Genomic DNA, 22,336 nt, shown 5'->3' with positions numbered 1-22,336 from the left:
TACGCTGAAAGCAGGTTGGTTTTATTCAGGATTCCAATACTCCATGTTATTCCCTATCCTTTTGGCTACAAAACCCTATTTTTCGAGGCCACATGGTACTACTCTACTGGTCGACAATGGAGGCAACATCTTGCTTCATCAGTAACCTGCCCATAATACATGTACTTCTTCTCATGGAGTGTATCCTTCATTGGGCGAAGCCAACGGAAGTCGGAAGACGAGGAGCCCACTCGGTTGATGAGTGTGTCTGCACTCCAACAGAGACATCCCACTGAATAACGAGACGTTTGTAATCTGTGTCACCTCAGACGAGAGTGTCCATATGTTCCAGCATTGCAGGAGTCACAGATGTTTGGCCAGCCAGCACGTGGTAGGTAGGACAGGTTTGCGTGACCTTGTTGCAATGATGCAGATGCTTCGCCCAATGACTCACTGTGCTTTTGTTTACTGCCCAGTCTCAGTAGACATTCTGCAAGCACCTATGAAAATCTGTGATACTCTGGTTTTCCACCTAAAGAAACTCAATGACAGCTCTCGCTGTGGAACACATCTCCATTACAGACACCATTTTGAAGGCTACTTTTATGGCCGTCAATTATAATCGTGAAACTACATGGTCTGAAGCGGACATATTCCAAGATGTACCCTAACAAATTCCTCATTTTTTCAACTGAAATTGACCAAGAAAAAGAAGTGAGTTACATCAGTTATTGAACACTCCTCGTATTTACTGATGTGTTGACAGTACAATATTTTAATTGTGTTGTTATATTCCTACTTTCAGACATGCTCTACTAAAGTTCTTAGTTGTTGAAGTTTATGAGCACTAGTGTGGACAGTACAATGTCATCAGCAAAACTCAGATATATTTCATTAACAGTAATTTCTTCTTTGTTTTGCCACTTTCAGGATCTGAAAACTTCCTTTATGAGTGCTGGGAAAAGTTATGATACAGTATCTCCTTACTTGTTGACACTACAGCTTAAACTTGAATTTACCCCCTGCTCTATTCCCATTTGATCTTATTCAGCTCCTTTTTCCGACTCCACTAATCAGTTTTAGAATCCCACAGTTGTGCAATTTGTCAGCCATAAATGTAAAGTAGGTTTTTTCTTTTTTTTTAAGTAAGTCTATTTAGGCAGCCTGTGTGTATAAAAGCGTTGGCATGCCATGTGCCCACCCCCCTTCAGGTTCAGGGGTAAGAATAGGCCCGCGGTATTCCTGCCTGTCGTAAGAGGTGACTAAAAGGAGTCTCAAAAGTTTCGGCCCTTATGTGATGGTCCCCCTGTCGGGTTTGACCTCCATATCTCAAAATTCTTCCAAAGAGCGAGCCGATTGGGGAAGGGCGCCTTACTTGGTGCATTGTGTCCATCTTGCGTTGAGACCTTTCACCAGCTTATTCTTGGTTGCATTGCAGTCCTGCCCGCTCTCCACCTCTTGGGCATTGATACATTCCTGCGTGCATTTTCCACCATGCCATGTGCAGTGCCGCTTTCTGCACTGACGACGACCACAGACTACATGTCACCAAATATCCAGCACGGTAACCAGTCTGTTGTGGTGGGGCCGCCATGTACCCTGTTGGTTGTAGCCCCCTGTCAACACAGGGATCGCTCTGCTGATGCCTGCACCGTTAACTCCCCACGTGTGCCAAGGAGTAGATGCCTATCCTCCTGGGGTATCTGGACTCCCAGCAATGGCCATCCTGCCAGGTGGCTCTTGCTGAGGCTGGGTAGTGCCCGCGGGGAGGGCCCTTGGTCGGAGTTGGTGGCATCAGGGCGGATGACCCACAATGAAGCGTGGTATATCATCTCTTGCTGGTGGCCAGCCACCAGCAGTCTCAAAGCGTTCTCGCGCTCAATTTAACGCACAGAAATATGATCCAAAAACGTTCCCCTCCCTGGCCACACCGTGGGAGGAGTGTAAGTCTCAGGATGGCAGTAACAGTTATTCGCCCCGGTTCCTGGTTTGTACGGGAGCTGATTGGGAGTCTTTCATGTCTACAAAGCCTCAGTTTTTCGTAGAGCATTTAGAGGACAAGTTTGGAGAGGTGGAGGGCTTGTCCAAAATGCGCTCTGGGTCAGTACTGATAAAAACGGCATCCTCTGCCCAGTCACAACAGTTACTTGCTTGTGACAAGTTGTGGAATGTTGCCGTTACGATCACGCCCCATAAGAGTTTAAATATAGTCCAGGGTATTATTTACCATAGGGACCTTCTTATGCAGTCAGATGACGAGCTGCGCGCCAACGTAGAGCACCGAGGTGTACATTTCGTCCAGCGCGTTCATCGGGGTCCGAAGGATAATCAGATTGCTACCGGTGTCTTCATCTTGGGCTTCGAGGGTGGTACATTACCGGAGAAGGTCAAGGTGATGGTCTACCATTGTGACATCCCTCCCCCGATGCAGTGCTTTAAGTGCTGGAAGTTCGGCCATATGTCTTCCCACTGTACTTCCAGCCTCACTTGTCGAGATTGTGGATGCCCATCACATCCCAATACTCCATGTGCCAAACCTCCCATCTGTGTCAACTGCGGAGAGCATCATTCACCTTGCTCGCCAGACTGCAGGATCTTACAGAAAGAGTGCAAAATCGTGGAATATAAGACCCTGGACCGACTCACCTATACTGAGGCTAAGAGGAAATATGAATGACTACATCCTGTGCGAATGACGTCCTCCTATGTTGTTGCAACGACAACCGTGTTAGCCCCATCAGTTCAGCATATTCCAGCCAAATCACGGAGCCGTACAACTCCACATGCCCCCTTGCCCACAGGGGGCACTATCCCCCCTGTTGCTCCTGCACCACCTACCTCGGGAGCAACCCCCCCCCCCCCCCTCTCCAATTGGGGACGTGCGTCCCCGCTTCTAAGCCAGAGAACCGTCCAACATCTTCGGCTACTCTTGCTCGCAAGGGGTCCCTTGGCTCCCTCCATTCCCATCTGGTCGTAGGGCTTCGCGATCCTCCTCCGTCCCAGAGACTGAATCGGTGAAGCCCTCCCAGCCGGTGAAACCCAAGGCACAGCGAGAGAAGTCCAAGAGGAAGACCTCCAAGGCCAAGGAATTTGCGGTAGCACCCACCCCACTGCAACCTTCGAGCTCTACATCTGAGGATGAGGTGGAGATCCTGGCGTCCGCTGAGGACCTGGATCTTGCCAGTCCCTCAGACACAATGGATAGCACTTGCACAGGTGCTCAGTCAGTGGCAGCAGGTGATCCAGTGGCGTAATCTGCCTCTCCAGTCCCTTCGTGCCTTTCTCAGCCATGGGGAATATCATCCTCCAGTGGAACTGCAGCGGTTTCTTCCACCATCTTGCTGACCTCAGACAACTTCTCAGCCTTCACCCTTTCCTCTGCATTGCTGTTCAAGAAACTTGGTTTCCAGCAATGCGAACCCCTGCCCTCCGTGGCTATCGGGGTTATTATAGGAACCGGGCAGTTTATGAAAGGGTATCTGGTGGCGTCTGCATCTACGTCTTTCACTCCCTTCACAGCGAGTCTGTCCCTCTACAAACACCTTTAGAGGCTGTCGCTGTTCGGGTGTGGACGCCACAGGCTGTTACTGTCTGCCGTCTGTACCTTCCACCTGATGGTGATGTCCCACAACATGTCCTGACTGCGCTGATAGCCCAATTGCCGCCCCCTTTTCTGTTACTGGGCGACTTCAATGCCCATAACCCTCTGTGGGGTGGATCAGTGGCAATAGGCCAAGGCGCCACAGTTGAGCATGTAGTGGCACAGCTCGACCTTTCCCTTCTAAATGATGGTGCCTTCACACATTTCAGTGTGGCGCATGGCACGTACTCAGCAATCGACCTTTCGATCTGCAGCCTTAGCCTCTTACCATCTGTCCAATGGAGGGTGCACAACGACTTGTGCGGTAGTGACCACTTTCCGATCTTTCTGTCACTGCCTCAGCGTAACTCTTCTGGGTGCACCTACAGATGGGCTATGAATAAGGCTGACTGGGACTTGTTCTTCTCCGTTGTCTCTTTTTAGCCTCTTTCTAATGCCGGCATTGATGCGGTGGTTCACTCCGTCACCACCGGCATCATTACTGCCACAGAATGTGCCATTCCCCGTTCTTCTGGGTCCCCTCGGCGGATGTCTGTGCCTTGGTGGCCGCCTGCGATCGTCGAGGCGATTAAAGATTGCAGGCAGGCACTCCAGCGTCACAAGCAACATCCCACATTAGAAAACCTCATTGCCTTTAAACAGCTCTGTGTGCGGGCCCGCCACATCATTCGCCAACACAAGCAGGCGTGCTGGGAATGGTATGTCTCCACCATTGGCCTCCATATCTCTCCATCGCAGGTTTGGGCCAAGATTAGGCACCTCTATGGATATCGGACCCGTGTCAGCATCCCTGTGCTCTCACTGCATAGAGCAGTTTTTACTGACTCTGATGTAATTGCAAACTGCTTGGCAGAGCATTTTGCTCTGAGTTCCACTTTTGTGAATTACCCACAGGCCTTCCGCTCCATTAAAGAGTGGTTAGAACTTCGGAGCCTCTCATTTCACACCCGCCATTCTGAATGCTACAATGTTCCATTCAGTGAGTGGGAATGCCACAGTGCCCTAGCCGCTTGCCCTGATACAGCTCCTGGGCCAGATCACATCCACTGTCAGATGCTGAAACACCTTACAGTGGACTGCCAGCGACGCCTCCTCGACCTTTACAACCGTATCTGGGTCAAGGGTGAGATTCCGTCGCAATGGCGGGAAAGTATTGTTATCCCCATTTTGAAACTTGGCAAGACCCCATTGGAGGTGGACAGCTACCGCCCCATTTGCCTCACCAACGTTCTTTGCAAGTTGCTCGAACGCATGGTGAGCCGGCGATTGAGTTGGGTACTCGAGTCTCGGGGCCTTCTGGCTCCTTCTCAGGGTGGGTTCCGTAAAGGCCGCTCTGCCGCCAACAATCTGGTGAGCCTGGAGCCAGCCATCCGTACGGCCTTTGCCCGCCGTCAGCACCTCATCGCTTTTTTTTTTTTGACATGCGGAAGGTGTACGATATGACATGGCGCCATCACATCCTCTCTCCACTTCATGGTTGGGGTCTTCAGGGTTTGCTGCCGATTTTCATACGAAATTTTCTGTTGCGTCATACCTTCCACATGCAAGTCGCAGCCTCCCATAGTTCCCCCAGAGTTCAGGAGAATGGGGTACCACAGGGATCTGTCTTAAGTGTCTGCCTGTTTTTAATTGCAATTAATGGGCTCACTGCGGTGGTGGGAACGTCTGTCTCAGCTTCCTTGTATGCTGACGACTTCTGCCTCTACTATAGCTCAATTGGCATTGCAGCAGCTAAACGTCAGCTGCAGGGCGCTATCTGCAAGGCGCAGTCTTGGGCTGTAGTGCATGGCTTCCAGTTTTCGGCTGCCAAGGCCTGCGTTATGCATTTCTGTTGGCGACAAACAATTCACCCTGAGCCACGGCTTTATCTTGCCAGTGAACTTCTTGCTGTGGTGGAGACACATCGGTTTTTGGGTGTGGTTTTTGATGCCCGATTGACTTGGCTCCCACATATTCGGCAGCTTAAACAGATGTGTTGGCGGCATCTTAATGCTCAGCGATGCTTGAGCCACACCAGCTGCGGCGCCGACCGATCTACCCTCTTACGGCTCTACTAGGCGTTAATCCAGTCTCGTCTGGATTATGGGAGCCTGGCTTATGGTTCAGCATACCCATCTGCGTTGCGGGTGCTGTACCCAATCCTTCACAGCGGGATCTGACTTGCCACTGGAGATTTCCAGACTAGCCTTGTGAACAGCATACTTGTGGAGGCAGGTGTCCCTCCACTGCAGTTATGGCACCAACATTTACTGGCCGCTTATGCTACACATGTTTGTAGCTTGCCTGGACATCCTAATTATTGTCTCCTGTTCCCTCAGTCGGTTGTCCATCTCCCAGAACGTCGGCCCTGGTTGGGTTGTACGATCGCGATCCGCGTCAGAGAGTTTCTCTTGGGGTTTTCCCTCTTCCACCTCCTTTCCGGGCCTCTCTGCGTACACCCCTGTGGTGTGTGCCCTGCGCTTGCCTTCGGCTCGAATTGGCACAGGGCCCAAAGGACTCAGTCCCTCCGAAGGCCTTCCGCCACCGCTTTCTTTCCATCCTTGCCATGTATCAGGGCTCTGACGGTTCGATGGTTGCTGGTCGTGTTGGTTATGCTCTCACTCTAGGGGAACATTACAAACAACATTAATTGCCGGCTGGCTGCAGTGTTTTCACTGTCGAGCTGGTCGCCATCTTTCATGCCCTAGAGTATATCCGCTCTAGCTCAGGAAAGTCCTTCGTTATCTGTAGTGACTCCCTGAGCGGTTTACGAGCTATTGACCAGTGTTTCCCTCGCTCTCGTCTGGTGATGGCTATCCAGGAGTCCCTCCATACTCTTGCCCATTGCGGTCGCTCTGTGGTGTTTGTGTGGACCCTGGCCATGTTGGGATACCAGGCAATGAACATGTTGACCACCTGGCCAAACAGGCCACCAGTAAACCATCTCTGGACCTTGGCCTCTCGGATACTGATTTGCGAGCTGTCTTACGCCACAAAGTTTTTGAGCTTTGGGACACTGAATGGCACGCCCTGCCTTCACCAAACAAACTTCGGGCCATCAAGGAGGATACCGGTGTGTGGCGCTCCTCCTTGCGGTTGTCTCGCAAGGAGCCTGTTGTCCTCTGCCAGCTGCGCATTGGGCACACACGGATGATGCACGGCCACTTATTGCGCCGTGAGGACCCATCTCTATGTCTCTGCGGATCCGTTTTGACGGTGGTCCACATTTTGTTGGGGTGTCCCCTTTTAGCTGTGCGCAGGCAGACGTTCGCGCTGCCTGACACGCTCCCTGCCGTTTTAACAAATGACACTGCCATGGCAGGCTTAGTTTTGCGTTTTATTCGGGCAGGGGTTTTTTATCACTTAATCTGAGTGTTTGTTATGTTCTTTTGTTTTGAGTCTGGCCTTTGGCCTACGATTTTAGACTGAGTTTTAGTGTGTTTCTCGGTGGCTGGCTTTTCCTTTTTTGTCTCTATGGTCGGCCAACCACTGTCACACACTGTGTGATTTTAATTCGTTTTGTCTAATCTCTGTCTGAGTCTTTGTTGTCCTGTGTTGTCTGTTGTCGTCTCTATTATTCGTTTTTATTCTTTGTGTGTGTTTGCATTTCTGGAAAAAGGGACCGAAGACCATCACAGTCTGATCCCTTCAATCTCACAAACCAACCATACCATGTTCCCATGATCTAGGCAAGAGTTTTTTGATTCTTGGATGGCTAATATTTTTCTCTGAGTCCAGAATATTGTTGTCCCAGAGTCTCACACATGTCAGCAAGGACTGTGATTACACTACCCTTGGTACACTGGACTCCAAGGTCCCAGAGAGTTTCATGATGCAAGTTAAGTGCTAAATTTTGGCCATAGTGGTGGTAAATATCGAAGCCTGTGACAACACAAGTCACTTACGTGCTGATCACGTGGTAGTAGGGACATTCCGTTCTGGACTTTTCAGAAGCTTGTATTTGAAATGCTTTGTACCAAAAGTATTCCATACATCAATATTGTTGTTTAATACTAATTCAGCCTTTGGTTACTTCATAATATATTTAGTCTAGAGGGTAACATACGGTTGCCTTCTCACATTGCTGACTGACGAGCAGCCATTGATATTTGTCCTCGTAAACTAATCAGTCTGGATTTTTATTTTATGAGTATTTAACAGGAACAAAACCTGAATGTCTTGATTGGATATTGGGATGCGTCCTGCTCAGTTTCACTGATTCTCATTAAAACCATTTGTTTATACTTATAGGAATTGAAAGGCAATGCCCAGACATCAGTGCCCTAAAGTAGTATGATGCACTGTGCAAAAATACTCTAATAAATCAGCTTCGAAGATTCCGAAGTACATTTTAAGTATAAAATATTCTGAGCGTTTTAACAGGGCCATTCATAGCTGTATTGTAGACTTGTAATTGTGAGATTGTTGATTCAATTTTTGCCAGGTTCAGCTTCTTCTATACAGGGTGTACATATAGCCCGGAAACAATTTCAATTACTTATTGCACAAGAACTAAACATTGTACAGATGTCATACGTACTGCATTTTGAAGAGAAACTCTGAAAGTTTATAAACCGTACTTGGTTCTAAACATCCATTGAACAGCTGTAGCACATTTGTTTTTGTCAAACTTCAAAACACAGAAAGCTCACTCTGCACCTGAACTCTCCATGTTTGCGACTAGCGCTGATTATCGGCAAGTTACCAAACTACGCTGTGGCGGTATATATATGAAATCTCCTTCAGCTAATGCAGTAGTTCCATTATGGGCTGCAGCCTGTCCTCCAATTGCACTACTGATAGGATTCATTGACGTTTGAAAACCTAGCTGACCTATCATATAGGCTTTGTTTCACTCATATGCAAAACTAGGTGGTTCACATTCAGTTGAGATACATTAATTGTGGGGGGGGGGGGGAGGAAGGGAAGGGAAGGGAAGGGAAGGAACCCTCAGGGTTTCTCTTCAAAATGACATATGTATGACATCTGTACAATGTTCGGTTCTTGTGCAATAAATAATTGAAAATGTTCCCGGACTTTATGCCCACCGTGTATTTATTTGCATTCTTTATTTATAAGCAAATTGAAATGTTAACAAATATTGAATCAGTTTTAATAAAAATAATATATTTCTGTTTTTAATTATTAATCATAGTAAAATATGAGTATTCATAGTGAATTAAAATTTGTTTTGAGAGAGAGAGAGAGAGAGAGAGAGAGAGAGAGAGAGAGAGAGAAATACCCAACCACCATTCATCTGCACTTGATTGTATACCTCTACTCAATTTTGTTCATTATTTCTATCCTAGCATTTCCCTTACTATAGCATTAACATTACTTATATTGCCAAACTTTTCCAAACTATCATATTAATTTATACACAGAAAATCTGCATTTTCAACCTTGACAAAAGAAAATAATAATAATGAAGATTAATAATAATAAGTTTTGCTTTGTAAGATGATTTCGGTATTATTTTTGTAAAAAGATCATATTCCCTTCAGTAGTAATACATATTTAGTTACATAACTGTTAGAAATATTGACACACATGCTTTGCATTGGATATATTTTTAATGTCTGAGAGTGTGTTAATAATTTCTGCAAGACACATTTCCCCTGTTGCAAACAGGTGCACAAAGACAAAGAAAATACAGTTCTCTTTCATATTTGATAATCATCTTGTTGGTTCCATTTAAACTTTTCATTTATGTAGATGGAGAATGTATTCATTGTTCATTCAATGGTATTTCACAACCAATGAATTGTGGGGACTTGTGTATTTAAATGTGCTGTTCATTATAATAGTTACTTAAATCTGTTGGTATTAATTACTAATACTGTCATTCTTCTTTTTAAATTAGTGCATCATTTAGTTCTGTTACATGTCAGGACAGAACCTTGGTGTATGCTCATGATGATATAATTTTTTCAGATGCAATCTGTATTATGCTTGAAGACACTAGATTTTGAAAGCTGCTGGAATCCTACAGACAATCGTATTGGCGTGGCTATGAATGGTGGTATTTACCATGAGAAACAGGTAGGTGTTTCATGAAATCTCCTTCAGCTAATGCAGTAGTTCCATTATGGGCTGCAGCCTGTCCTCCAATTGCACTACTGATAGGATTCATTGACGTTTGAAAACCTAGCTGACCTATCATATAGGCTTTGTTTCACTCATGTGCAAAACTAGGTGGTGCACATTCAGTTGAGATACATTAATTGAAGGATTTATCACAAAGTTAAAATCTTGGGGGACCACATTTGTGTAATCAATGGTTCAGTGATAATGAGATTGGTATCAGCATGTGAAAATGAAAAACCATCACCACAACAATGTTTGGCAGCAAAAGATTCATGTATGATTTGAGCCTTGGGTTCAGCAAGTACTGATTTGTAAACGCCAAAGACATAGTGCTATAAAGAAGCTGATCTTCCATTCTGACAATGGTCAGTAAAACAGATTATCCCAAGTGATCAAATAGCACTACCAGGCATAAGAATATGTAGGAAAGTTCTGGCAGGATGTTAATATTTAGGAGTAAAGGAGATCACTCACAGAATAGCAGAGGCATTGAGATGTCGGGAGGCTAGAGACAACACAAAAAAAGAATGAAAACTTTTCTAGCTTTTGGAATAAATTCTGTGATGAGTGAGAGGAAGACACACACACACACACACACACCACACGTGTGCATGCACGCCTCTCGGGTCTTCAAAGGATTTCTTTCGAAAGCTAGCAGTTTTGATTCTCTTTCATGTATGCCTCTTGACGACTCAACACCTCCTTTACTTCTAAATATTATCACACATAAGAGCTATTTCAGTAGATGTCGAGGTGGCCATTGTATCAATTAAATGTCATTCCCCGCCTGGGCTTATCTGTAAAAATGTCTCCCGTGGAGCTACAATTGAACAGTTACTACTGAAAAAAGGTACAAAATATGTTTTAATTTGGCAAGACACATTCTTTACTTAATTCCTGTGAGGAACAATGAATTTTAACATAAACTGCAGGAGGTTCAATGTAGAGTGGACATGATGTCATATGTGAAGTTAGTTTTGGTATAATTGTTGAGAGTCACACTGCTGGGTGCCCAGCTAGGTTGGTTATCCAGTGCTTCTGCACACTATTTAATTAAGACACTTCGTTAGGTGCTGTGAGTAATGATGTTTGACATTTTCACTGTCTTGTCCTCAAGTAGACTATACGGGTATGTTTATGCTGCAGTCTCATTGTTGGCAGCTCGCTGCTCACTGCTGGCACATTGCATTTCAGTGCTTGCCAGAAGCCTTATCACATTTATGCTGCAGTCTCTCTTCTGGCACATCATACATTGCGCAGGCATCTTGCATTTTGCCATGATTCTTTATTGTATGACTTCCCACATAACTAGTTGAGTTGATTACTTGCAGTGTGTGAACCAGAAACAATATATTGCACATTGTCTGACAATGGTAATAATGGTTTACTCTTGCCAGAAATGTTGTTATTGACAAGGATAAAGAAGATTAAGTATGGATTCACCATTTGAATATAGCCCTTCCTGCTATATATATAGGGTGTATCAAAAAGAATCATCCAATTTTTTAAAAATCATAACTGTTATGTTATTTGAGATATGTGCGTGAACAATGTACTGTTGGAAAGAGCAAGCTCTAGAGTTTTATATGGTTCCCATTAGGTAGCAGCAGTGTGCACCCACTTCAGTTCTAGTAAAAGTGGTCTCGGAATAACAGAAAGTGTTTTGTGTTCTACGTTTTGTGCATTGCGACTCAGTAATAATCGTTCAGCATGACTTTTGTACTAAATATGGTGTGGATCCTCCTACAGCATAGAGCATTAGACAATGTCATGAACAATTGAGGAACAGCTTGTTTGTGCAAAGGCAAATTGCTGGGCCATCCCCGAGTGCCTGACACAGATGTTGAACACATTCGCCATAGTTTCACAAGGAGTCCACAGAAATCTGTTTGCCGTGCAGCTTGACAGCTCAACATGCCCCCAATGTCCATGTTACGTGTGTAGCGTTGATGTTTACACATGAAACCATACAAAATTCAGCTACTGCAAGCTCTTCGTGAATGTGACAAACAACAACCTGTGGAGTCCTGTAATTTCATTCTTGGCGTGATTGAGGATGGCAAGTTTCTTCCATACTTAATGTTTAGTGATGAGGCAACATACCATTTAAATGGAAAGGTGAACCATCATAATGTGAGAATACGGGCTATGAAATAACCACATGAAGTTGTAAGACTCCAAAATTTAATGTGTTTTGTGTAGTTTCACGGAAAAAGGCGTATAGTCCATTTTTCTTTGCAGAGAACAGGAAGCACATATCTCAGTATGCTTGAGAACTTTCTTTTCCCGCAGTTGGAGACAGATTCGAACGACTTCATTTACCAACAGGATGGGGCAGCCCCACACTGGCACCTGGAAGTGCGGGACTTTTTAAATTGAAGGATTATTGAATGATGTACCAGTTGAACTGCATCAGATGATTCAGCCTTACATTACTGGCCCTCAAGGTCACCGGACCTGACTGTACATAATTATTTCTTTTGGGGTTTATAAAAGGCTCTGTTTATATGCCTCCATTAGCAATAACAATGAATGAACTGAGACATAGCATAAAAACAGCTGTGGAAGCTTTAACTCAAGACCTGATTACTGCAGTGTGGGAACAATTTGAATACCGCATTGACGTGCCATGCATCTCAAGGGGGACATATTGAACACCTGCCAAAAGATGTGAAAAAAAAAAATCTTTTTGAGTTTCCCGTTCATCAAGAAACAAAATTCATTGTATATGTTATTAGTTTCAGAAACATAGATGTGCCAATCAGAAGCTTCTTTTTGATACGCCCTGTACTTTCATCAGTTATAATATCTCAGAAATTATCCAAGGCACATTTTCAGCCAGTCAAGAATGTCACGAGGAACTTTCCAGTTTCTTTTAATATTATAGAATCATAAACAGTTAAAGATGAGAAGATTCGATCCTACTGTAGTGCCCTGTGGTGCAGGGTTGTGTGGCAGTGAGCCAGGATGGTGCAAGCAGGTGGTGGAGGTGAGGTCGGAGCCCAGGTGGCTCCAGAGGACAGCTGCAAATGTAATAAGTTCTTTTATTGACACCTCTGCACTGCTTGACACTGTGTTAGTAGCCGACTGGTCACTGAATTCTGCTGGGCGTGCTGTCTGCACACTCTTTGTTGCTGACACAGAATGACACCACGCCGGCAGTCTCGTTACATTAGCTGACTGTGGGGACCCCGTACCAGTGGGATGTGAACTTTACAGTACTCTGGCTGTTACAGCCATGGTGCCATATGGTGGCATCACAGCAGGGGATGTCCACCTTGCTGAAACACGGTTCCGGCAGTGATGGATGGTGTGTGGTGTGCATGGAAAGTTACTCACTGTCCCCTGGGCAGAAGTCAGTTGTGCTGCTGGAGATAAGCTGGTGTGGCCAACCACGCCATGGCACTAAGTCTGGGGTGGGTCTCAGTGGACAGAGCTGTTGCCCTGCTGTGGCCTCGGACCTGTGACCGCTGCTGGTAGGTTTCTGTGGCAATATGGTGTCCTCATTTAGTGAAGCCACTACCATTCACCTATCTTATGACACTACAGCTACTGTCAGATTGAAAATCTGCCTTGGCACTTGCTGCACTAGTCCATGCAGTACCGTTGAGTTCACTGTTTCAACAAGATAACCTGCCTCACAACATTGCCTTGCTGGAATTATTACAGTGACAACAAACCACAATCACTCACTGTCAGCACTGCTTCAATACGCTACTCAGGCTTACACTAATATGCCCGTATATGGTCGTTACTCTACAGTATCTTATCTGTGAACAAGACCTCGTAGCTTGGGTCAACTTTGAAACCAATTTCATATCAAGCTGCATGTTCGTACAGAATATAGAGAAATTTTATAGCTAAACAAATGCAACTTCCCCTTATAAGTTAGATAAGGCATCCGGTTTTACTTACTGTGATGCTTACTGCTACATGTCATATTTGTTTTGCACTTCTTGCAATCCAACCTTCATGGCTTGTTCTGTTGTTTCCTTCCCTCTTAGCTCTGAATTTACATGTATTCTGCATTCACCTCTCTCTCTCTCTCTCTCTCTCTCTCTCTCTCTCTCTCTCTCTCTCTCATGCTCTAGGGATCCACTCTACTGGAACCTGGGCTATAAGTGGTTTATGCTGATGATCAGCCCTCCAACTTAAAAGAATAAAAGCTATACCTATGCGAGTTAAAGTTACGCATTGCCCTTCTCTGAACTGCTGTACATGCTGCATTAACAGCTCAGCTGAAATGCATCGTTCCTACAAAGCAGTGAACCAATGCTGAAAATGGGTTAGGTCAGGCTTTAGAGTTTGATTTATAAGTTTTCTATTTGGTGCTGGCAATAACTCCAAAGGTACTTCTGGCCAATACAACTGTGGTTTTGAGATTTTCACTTGCTTGATACCCCTAATCATGGCTGGCAGATGGAAGGTTAGCCCCATGAGCCTCCCCAACTTTTTACAAAGTCATCATATTTGAAGAAATCCAATGAAAACCTGCTTGCTGGAAACTGAGTCTGGTTTCCATGGTATTCCTTGGTCAATCTAGCCCCTTCTGTCTGGCTAAGAACAGTTGTGGAGCATTTGTTCAAAATAAATACCCAGTTGTCCAAAATTTAGATTTTTGTGGTTTCAAATCAAGCTTGTTGCCATGCATGAACTGTTGAAATGATTTAGTCAAAAGCTGATATTTGCTGTTGGTATAGGGTGTTGAAAATAAGAGTTTTTGCAAAACTCAATATTTACTCTTAGCTAGTTAAAGCAAAAGTTGATAAATGCAAATTGTGCTTTGCTTCTGAGAGACCTGAAGGGAGAATAATAGTGTGGGATGTCATTTAGGGTAGGCCAAATGTAGGAAGCGGGTAGGAGCAGGTGAGGTAGGAATCTCTCGGTACTGCTCTGAGAAATGTGGTTTTACTATATCACAACACAATAACTTGAATACATGAATTGTAACTTATCTTTGGATGAGATGAGCCTGTAGGTGCGAAGCTGTACGTCAATCAGTTCTAACATCGGCTAGAAGTTACAAAGGCAAAATCTGTAGTGGCTTGCCCACGCTGAAATAGAAACAATGTTGCTTGGTCGTCTACTCGGAATCGAATGGGTAGAATCTGGAGCGGCGCTCGTAGAGCTGCACAGCGCCGGTTAGAGGGCGCTGTCATCCGTGTTGGTATCGTAGTGCCAACCTAAGAACTTGTACCTACGCCGTGGCATCGTAGCTATTGATACCACAGTCATCGTCAATGATAATGTGAGAGAGTTTTCTGTGAAAAAAAAAATCACACCTAACTGATGGCAAGCCAAATGCTATAAAGCACTTCACCCATCAAATTCACTATCTGTTTAGTGTGCTATTCATCTGATAACTTACTTCCCTCCACCATTTTTTATTTTTTTACTGCTATGACTCGTATTCCTTCAATTTTGTCCTTGAAATATTGCAACCTGAGAACAGGGGCAAATATTTCATGTTGACTAATGAAGTAGTCTCCTCCACCTGATAAGGTCCTTCATATCTTGTGATGAACTACGTCGGCTTCCCTTTTGGTGTGTAAGGACTGGATAACATCACCCATTGCCTTATCTCATACTGCGAGAAACTTGCAAACATCTCACTGATTCGTTCTGCTTCTGCGATGCCTTCATATTCACGTTCTGTATTAATTTCCGTATTTCTGGTACTGTTTGTGCAAACTTGTGTACTGACTTTACAGCTTCCCCTCCTTCACCTTTATTAAGTCGAATGGTGATGGAATTTTTTGACCAAAGTCATCATCATATGGGGACAACCCATTATTTGTGTGTACTTTTGAATTCTATGTTGACTTGACATTCCTGAGACATGCTGATTAGCAAAAACATTATGACCTCTGACCTACTATTGATACAAACCCATCCAGGCGATAGCAGCCTCACCTGTCGAGGAATGACTGCTAGTCAGACACACACACAGTGCATGTGGTATCAGTGTGCATGCTGTCCGTGTGTAGAATGGGAAAGTGGCACTATCTATCTGCATTTGACCAAGGGCAGATTATTGTGGCCTGGATGCTTGGCACAAGCATTTTGGAAACTACACAACTTGTCAGATGTCCAAGGAATGCTGTGGTGAATGTTTTCAACACAGGATGAAACCAAGGTGGAATCGTGATCAGACGTCGTTGGGTAGGGCGACCACCCCACATCACAGGTGTCGGCGTCATAGGCTGGACAGACTCTGTAATACAGGACAGATGGTGAACTGTGGCTGAACTAAATCGGTCTTTAATGCTGGGCAGAGTAAAAGGGTGTCTGAAAACACAATGTACCAATGCTGGGAAGAGTAAAAGGGTGTCTGAAAACACAACGTACCAAACACTCATAACGATGGGACCTCCACACCTGGCAACCTGTGCATGTGCCAATGTTAGCACCATGACATCGGCAACTACTAATGAAATGGGCACATGACCATCAGCACTGGATGTTGCTGCAGTGCCACAGCATTGCATGGTGTGATGAATGCTGATACCTTTTTCACCTTGCTGATGGGAAGACATGAATCCGTTGTCTTGCAGGGGAACAGCTCCTTGACACCTGTACTGCGAGATGGAGACAGGCTGGTGGCAGCTCCATTATGCTCTGGCGAACATTCATGTGAGCATCTGTGGGTCCAGTAGGGCTCGTGCTAGGCACCATAATGGCCAAGGAGTATCGTACATGTAGTGCAAACCATATGCACCCATTCAGGACGATCAGTGCCATTTTTCAGTAAGATAATGTGCCATGTCACAAGGTGAAGAGTGTGATGAAGAGAGTCAAGGAACACAGTGGTGAGTTCCAGATGATGTGCTGGCCCCTAACTCAACAGATTTGAACCCGGTCAAACACATCTGGAACGTGATTGAACGTGGCATCAGAGCTCACACCTCCCCCCCCCTTCCCCCCCCCCCCCCCTCTCTCTCTCTCTCTCTCTCTCTCTCTCTCTCTCTCTCTCTCTCTCTCTCTCTCTCTCTCTCTCTCCAGAATTAGGTGACTTGTGTGTGCAGATGTGGTGGCAACTTCCTTCAGCGACCTACTGGGGCCTCATTGCTTCCATGCCATGACATGTTGCTGCTGTTATCCATGCCAAAGGTGGATATAATGGCTATTAGGTAGATGGTCATAATGTTCTGGCTGATCTGTGTTATGTATCCCAATTCATATGGTGTCCATTCACATAGTAACCTAACATTTACTCAGTGGTTCTGTGCACTTGTTCTGTTCTTAACACGCAGTAACCAACAAAGCTCCTTCAATAAGTGTGATATGAAATTTTACCCTGGTCTGTAATTATCATGCCTGGCCCACCAAACTTCAACATCCAATTGTTAACTATTACTTGTGCAACTGTCACTGCCTGCTTTGGCATAGTAACCATCTGCATGTACTGAGAGAAAATGATCTAATATTGTTAATATGAATTGGTTTCCTTCTGGTGTATAATTGAATGATGCTAATACACCAGACCTGAGGATTTCAAATTGTTTTGATACTTGTGGTAGCTTCTGCAACAGTACTCGCTTGTGACTTAAGTCAGCTCTCTGTGCACATGTTTCCAATTCCTCGTGTATTGGTCCATCTCTGCTTTCCTTCCTCTCCAACACTATCTCTCCTCTATTCTCAGGTTTGTTGTTCTGCAACCTCCATGACCAGGTAACACACGATTATGGGCCTCCTTCAAAATCTCCTCCTTAACCGATGCTAATACTACTATCCATGACCCTAACTTCATTCCCTTGCGCAACAGTCCATCATTTTGCTAAACTGTGGTTATGTCTTGTTTTGTTTAAGCACCTTCAGCACTCTGCGCTGCCTGCTACTCCACAAGACCATGACTCAGAATTTTCACCACTGCTACGTTCGTGCTTAATGCGTCTGAATTTCTGTGCTTCTTCCCTGGCTTGTGTACTACTTTGTAGTCAAATTTTTTAAGTCTCAGGGCCCACCTAGCCAGCTTGCTAGATGGGTCCTGTAGTCCCAATAAACACTTCAAAGCAGTGTGGGCACTACTGTCTGAAATTTTTACTCATAAAAATATTGTCTAAAATGTGTGAGACCATAAGGGAGGCTCAAATGTCTCCTCCTTTAAATAGTTCTTTGCTGCCACATTCAGCTGTTTCAATGCGTAGGCTGCAAGATGCTCCTCACTGTTAATCTTTTGGCTTAAAACACATGATTAGATGTGTTACATGAAGGAATAAACTCCTTCTGGAAGTCTGCAAATATTAGACCTGGTGTGGTTGTCAAAACTCTCTTTAATTCTACAAACACATCCTGACACTCCTGTCAATATGAATTTCACACCTTTCCTCAGCAACTGCTTGAGTGATCACGTGCTGTCACCAAACCCTTTCACAAAATTTCTACAGTAATTTGAGAGCCTCAAACAGATTGCAGTTCCTTAATCAACTTAGGCTCTGGGAATTCCTGTGCAACTTATTCTAGCCTTGGGTCTGTCCTCACCCTGTCCTTACTAATTACATGGAATAAATATGCCAGCTCTTCTAATGCAAAATAACACTTATTTGTGCTCAGTGTCAGAGACAGCCCTCAATCTCATAAATGCTTCCTTCAGAAATTGTGTCTGCTGCTCTATGTCTTTTGCGATTGCAATGATATCTCCAAGTAAACTAGACGCTGACATGATTTCGAACCTGATACGGTTTCAAACCTCTCAGCACACTGCTCAACAACTTCTGAAATATTGGAGGTGCATTTTTTTAAAATTCAGATGGCATTCTTTTGAACTCGTAGTGTCCCAGTGGTACCAAAAATGCTGTTTCCGGGAGCAGACTCCAATTGATGGTAACCACTCCTCAAATCCATAGTTGAGAAACACCAACTTTGCCTCAGATTATCTATGGTATCAATAATGTTTGGGATGGTGTATGCATCTACTACAGCCTTGCTCTTGAGATGACTGTTATCACAACTGGACCTGTATTGTCTAGATCCGTCTATTGATTTCTTTGATACTATCACAATACCTGCACCCCATGGACTATTAGTCTCTTCTGTTGCCCTATCAGCTAATGGCTGGTTAATAATATCTTCCACAATTGACTGTGAATATGTAGGAATGCAGTATGGTTATTGATATACTGGTGCTTTGTTCCTTTTTGGTATTCAGTGTTGGGTCACGAGCATTGTTGGCAGTGGACCCAATGGAAAAAATAAATCCTCAAATTCAAACAGTAATTCTCCCATCTGCGCTCTCTCTCTCTCTCTCTCTCTCTCTCTCTCTCTCTCTCTCTCTATCTATCTATCTATCTATCTATCTATCTATCTATCTATTTTCCCTTCAGATACTCCACTTCCCTACTTAATGCAGTCTTAACAGCGGTGTGTTGTTTCTTGTGGTTCACGCTCCTTGTGCACCACCCACCCCTCATCCAGAAAATCTAAACTTGATGTTAACATCCCCTTCCTTTACTTCACTACTGTGGTGCCAAAATTATCTTTATTTATGGGCAGTGCTCTCCTGCTATACCTCTCTCATATGTGCAAAACACATTTCTTAAACAAAAAAAAAAACAACTTGATGGATCAAGTAGATTGTTCTCCAAGGACTCGATGGCACATAACATACCCACAGATAAATCTGGCCCCATATTCATCCAAAGTGACTTCCTTGTGCTACTTGGCACACAATCATGTGAATGGAGTCTTAGTGCAATTGGTCACAGTTCAACTGATTTGCCCAATATGCTAGACGCTCCTCATGGCAGTTCTACACTAGCAATAGCTTCCCCTAACTGGAATGTCATTCAGTTAAGTTCTGATGTCAATTTTAGCACAATGTTGATATAAAAATCTAACCCCTAGATTATGCTGTAGTCCTCTATCACATGAGATACTCCCTCTGCACACTGCTTGAATCTCACAGTCCGTATAAGAAAATATGCATCTGCCAACCCCAACAGTTTCACATCATTATTTCCGACTCCACTTAGCCTATAGCATGGCGGGTTCCATTGCCTTTGACCCACTTTGTCTTTACTGGCAACTGACACATGCAACCCTGTGTCCAACAAAAACTTGTGCTCTTTATCTCCTATAACACCTCTTACTGTACACTCTACCTCTGCATACATATTTGTTGCATCTAATTTTAATGGGAATGTGTTGTGGACTTTGGATTTCCTATTGCGTTTAATGTTTCTTACCACCTCTTCATCTATACTGTATGTCCAGTACCAAAATTCTCCTGCTGATATCTTCCATTCCCTGTATTTCCCTGTATCTGGCTACACTACCACCATAAATGCCCTTTCTGCTGACACCCGTAACACTTAATTTTCACGGAAAATCTATCTCACATCCCTTGTTGACATATCAATTTCTTCACACTCCATTGCTAAACTAACAGCAGATTACAGATTGCTTGGTGCACCTATAAGCACCCTCCTTGACATGTCCGACAGCAATCCCCTCAGAAAAGCCTCGAGTTTACTTTGCTCAGCTTCTTGCAACAAAACTAATTTTGCTGCGTCACTCTGGCCTAAGTTATATGTGTGTTTATTACATTTCCTTATCCTATCTCCAAAATTTTCTACAATTTCCTCACACCTCTTCACAGTGTTCAGTTTTACCTAAAAATAAATCACGCTGTTCTGTTTCTGACACCTTTGTAAAATCCCTTCCTCTTCTCAAATTGTTCAAAGCTCGTTGCATTCTTTAATGCTTCCAAACACCTCATGTATGTTTCTCTCTCTCCCACTAGTTGCAACTTCGTTCTCCACAACAGTTGACTGTCAGTCCAACCACACATCTTTGCCAGTGCTTTAAGGTCCTCTAAGAATGATCTTACATCTTAAGATGATTTTCCAGAAAAGGGAACAGTCAATCCTGCGGTAGCTGGATGCATCTCATGCCATTGTGGCTGAAACAGTGCTAGCTGTTTGTCTTTAACTGCCTACTGCTGATGTTGCTGCATATTATCAGCTGTCAGCTGCACAACTTTTTCTAACAATGTCTGTACTACTTCCAGCTCAGATGTAACTTTCATCTCTAACTCGGTCACTGCGACACTTTTACTCTCCATTACACTCAATAATACAGAAACAAAACAAAATAAAATTAATTGCAGTTCCTAAAGATCACTACAAATTAATCTTAACATTGTATCATGAGCCATCTAGACACTCTACAATGCCTTGCAATATGAATATATCAATGATATGTGTAACAGGTTAAAGCCACTGACTGCGCACACATCAGAGAGTGCCAAAGTACTTTACACTGCATACACCTTAAAGGCTCCAAATGCTGCTCTCTACCATTAAATTTAAACTCGGGTAACTCAGTTGGCTCCTCCGGTCTAAACAAGGTAACCTTAAAATTAAAATGACAGTCATGTCTCTCTTCCATGCCTGTTACACCCTCCAAAACATAACCAAATAATTAATCATTTATTTTACCTTACTGACACCATAGGTCATGGTCTAGATGCCATGCTGTGTGAAGATGATGCACCAAATTCTGATGCCAGACTATAGTGCTTCCAGGTGCAGGGTGGGGCAGCTGTGAGCCAGGATGTTATGAGTGGGTGATGGAGGCGAGGTGGGAGTTCAGGAGGCTCCAGAGAATGGCAGCTGCAAATGTAACAAGTTCTTTTATTGATGCATCTGTGCTGCTTGATACACTGGGTCAGTGGCTGACTGGCCGCTGAATTCTGCTGGGCTGGCTGCCCGCACACTCCATGTTGCTGACATGGTACGACACCATGCCGGTGGTCTAGTTTTACTGTGCCAGTGGCCTTGTTATGTAAACTGACTGTGTGGAATCTGCGCCAGTGGTATGCAAACTTGATGCTGCTGTAGCCACAGTGGCCACTGGCATTGTCCCATGGCATCACAGTGGGTGATGGCCACTATCCTGAGACATTTGTCAGCCAGTGGCAGATGGCAACTGATGTGTACAGGATGCAACCCACCACTCCCTGGGTATGAGTCGGCAGCTCTGCTGTATATGACCTATTGCGGCCAGTGCTAAGTCTGGGGAGGGACTCGTGCGCAGAGCTGTTGTTCTGCCCTGGCTTTGAACCTGTGATCTCTGCTGGCAGGTCCATGTGGCGATGTGGCGTCCTCATCCAGCACAGGCTGTTTGTCCTGGTTTGGCTGCGAGACTCAGAATAATTCTATTACAAAAATTGCCCATATTTATAGTCGGCAGTGCCACACTTGTTGTGCATATGTGCCATTACTAGTCTCATATCTTAAAATACTACTGGCACTGTCAGTGCCTTGCCCCTTAATGTACTAGTCGACAGTACCACTGGATTCACTGTTTCTAGAAGCTAACCTGCTTCGCAACATTGCACTGGCCTTGTTGAATTATTACAGTGACAACATCTTGCGCTCATCTGCCATCAGCGGTGCTGCAGTACACTGACCACACTCGCACTAATATGCCCATATCTGATCATTCCATTGCACTACGTTATTGACGTAACTTCTGAGAAAGAACAATTCATAGGCCTACTCACTCTGAGCTAATATTTCATTAGCTTTCCTCTGCATCTACTTCATGTACTAAAACTGCCGCTTGTAGATTTTCGTGCTGATGTTGTATCAAAAAAGAAAACTATAAAATAGATGAAACAGAAACTAATTTCCAAAAGTTATCACATCTAATCATATCCATTGAGAAGTACTTGACGTGTGTCCCTCA

General features: G+C 44.4%; 1 protein-coding gene across 5 annotated transcripts in view; it reads left to right on the top strand.

Annotated features, from left to right (window-relative positions):
• Positions 1-22,336, top strand: part of LOC126177911 (josephin-1) — a 53,885-nt gene that overhangs the window by 16,019 nt on the left and 15,530 nt on the right. For all 5 annotated transcript variants that reach the window (XM_049924494.1, XM_049924491.1, XM_049924493.1 and 2 more), the window contains one exon: positions 9,494-9,601. In XM_049924494.1, the coding sequence (XP_049780451.1) occupies positions 9,494-9,601 (108 nt within the window). The remainder of the gene's footprint in view (positions 1-9,493; positions 9,602-22,336) is intronic.

The sequence above is a fragment of the Schistocerca cancellata genome, chromosome 1 (assembly GCF_023864275.1).
Source record: "Schistocerca cancellata isolate TAMUIC-IGC-003103 chromosome 1, iqSchCanc2.1, whole genome shotgun sequence".
NCBI lineage: Eukaryota > Metazoa > Arthropoda > Insecta > Orthoptera > Acrididae > Schistocerca > Schistocerca cancellata.
This window is presented reverse-complemented; position numbering and strand designations above follow the sequence as displayed.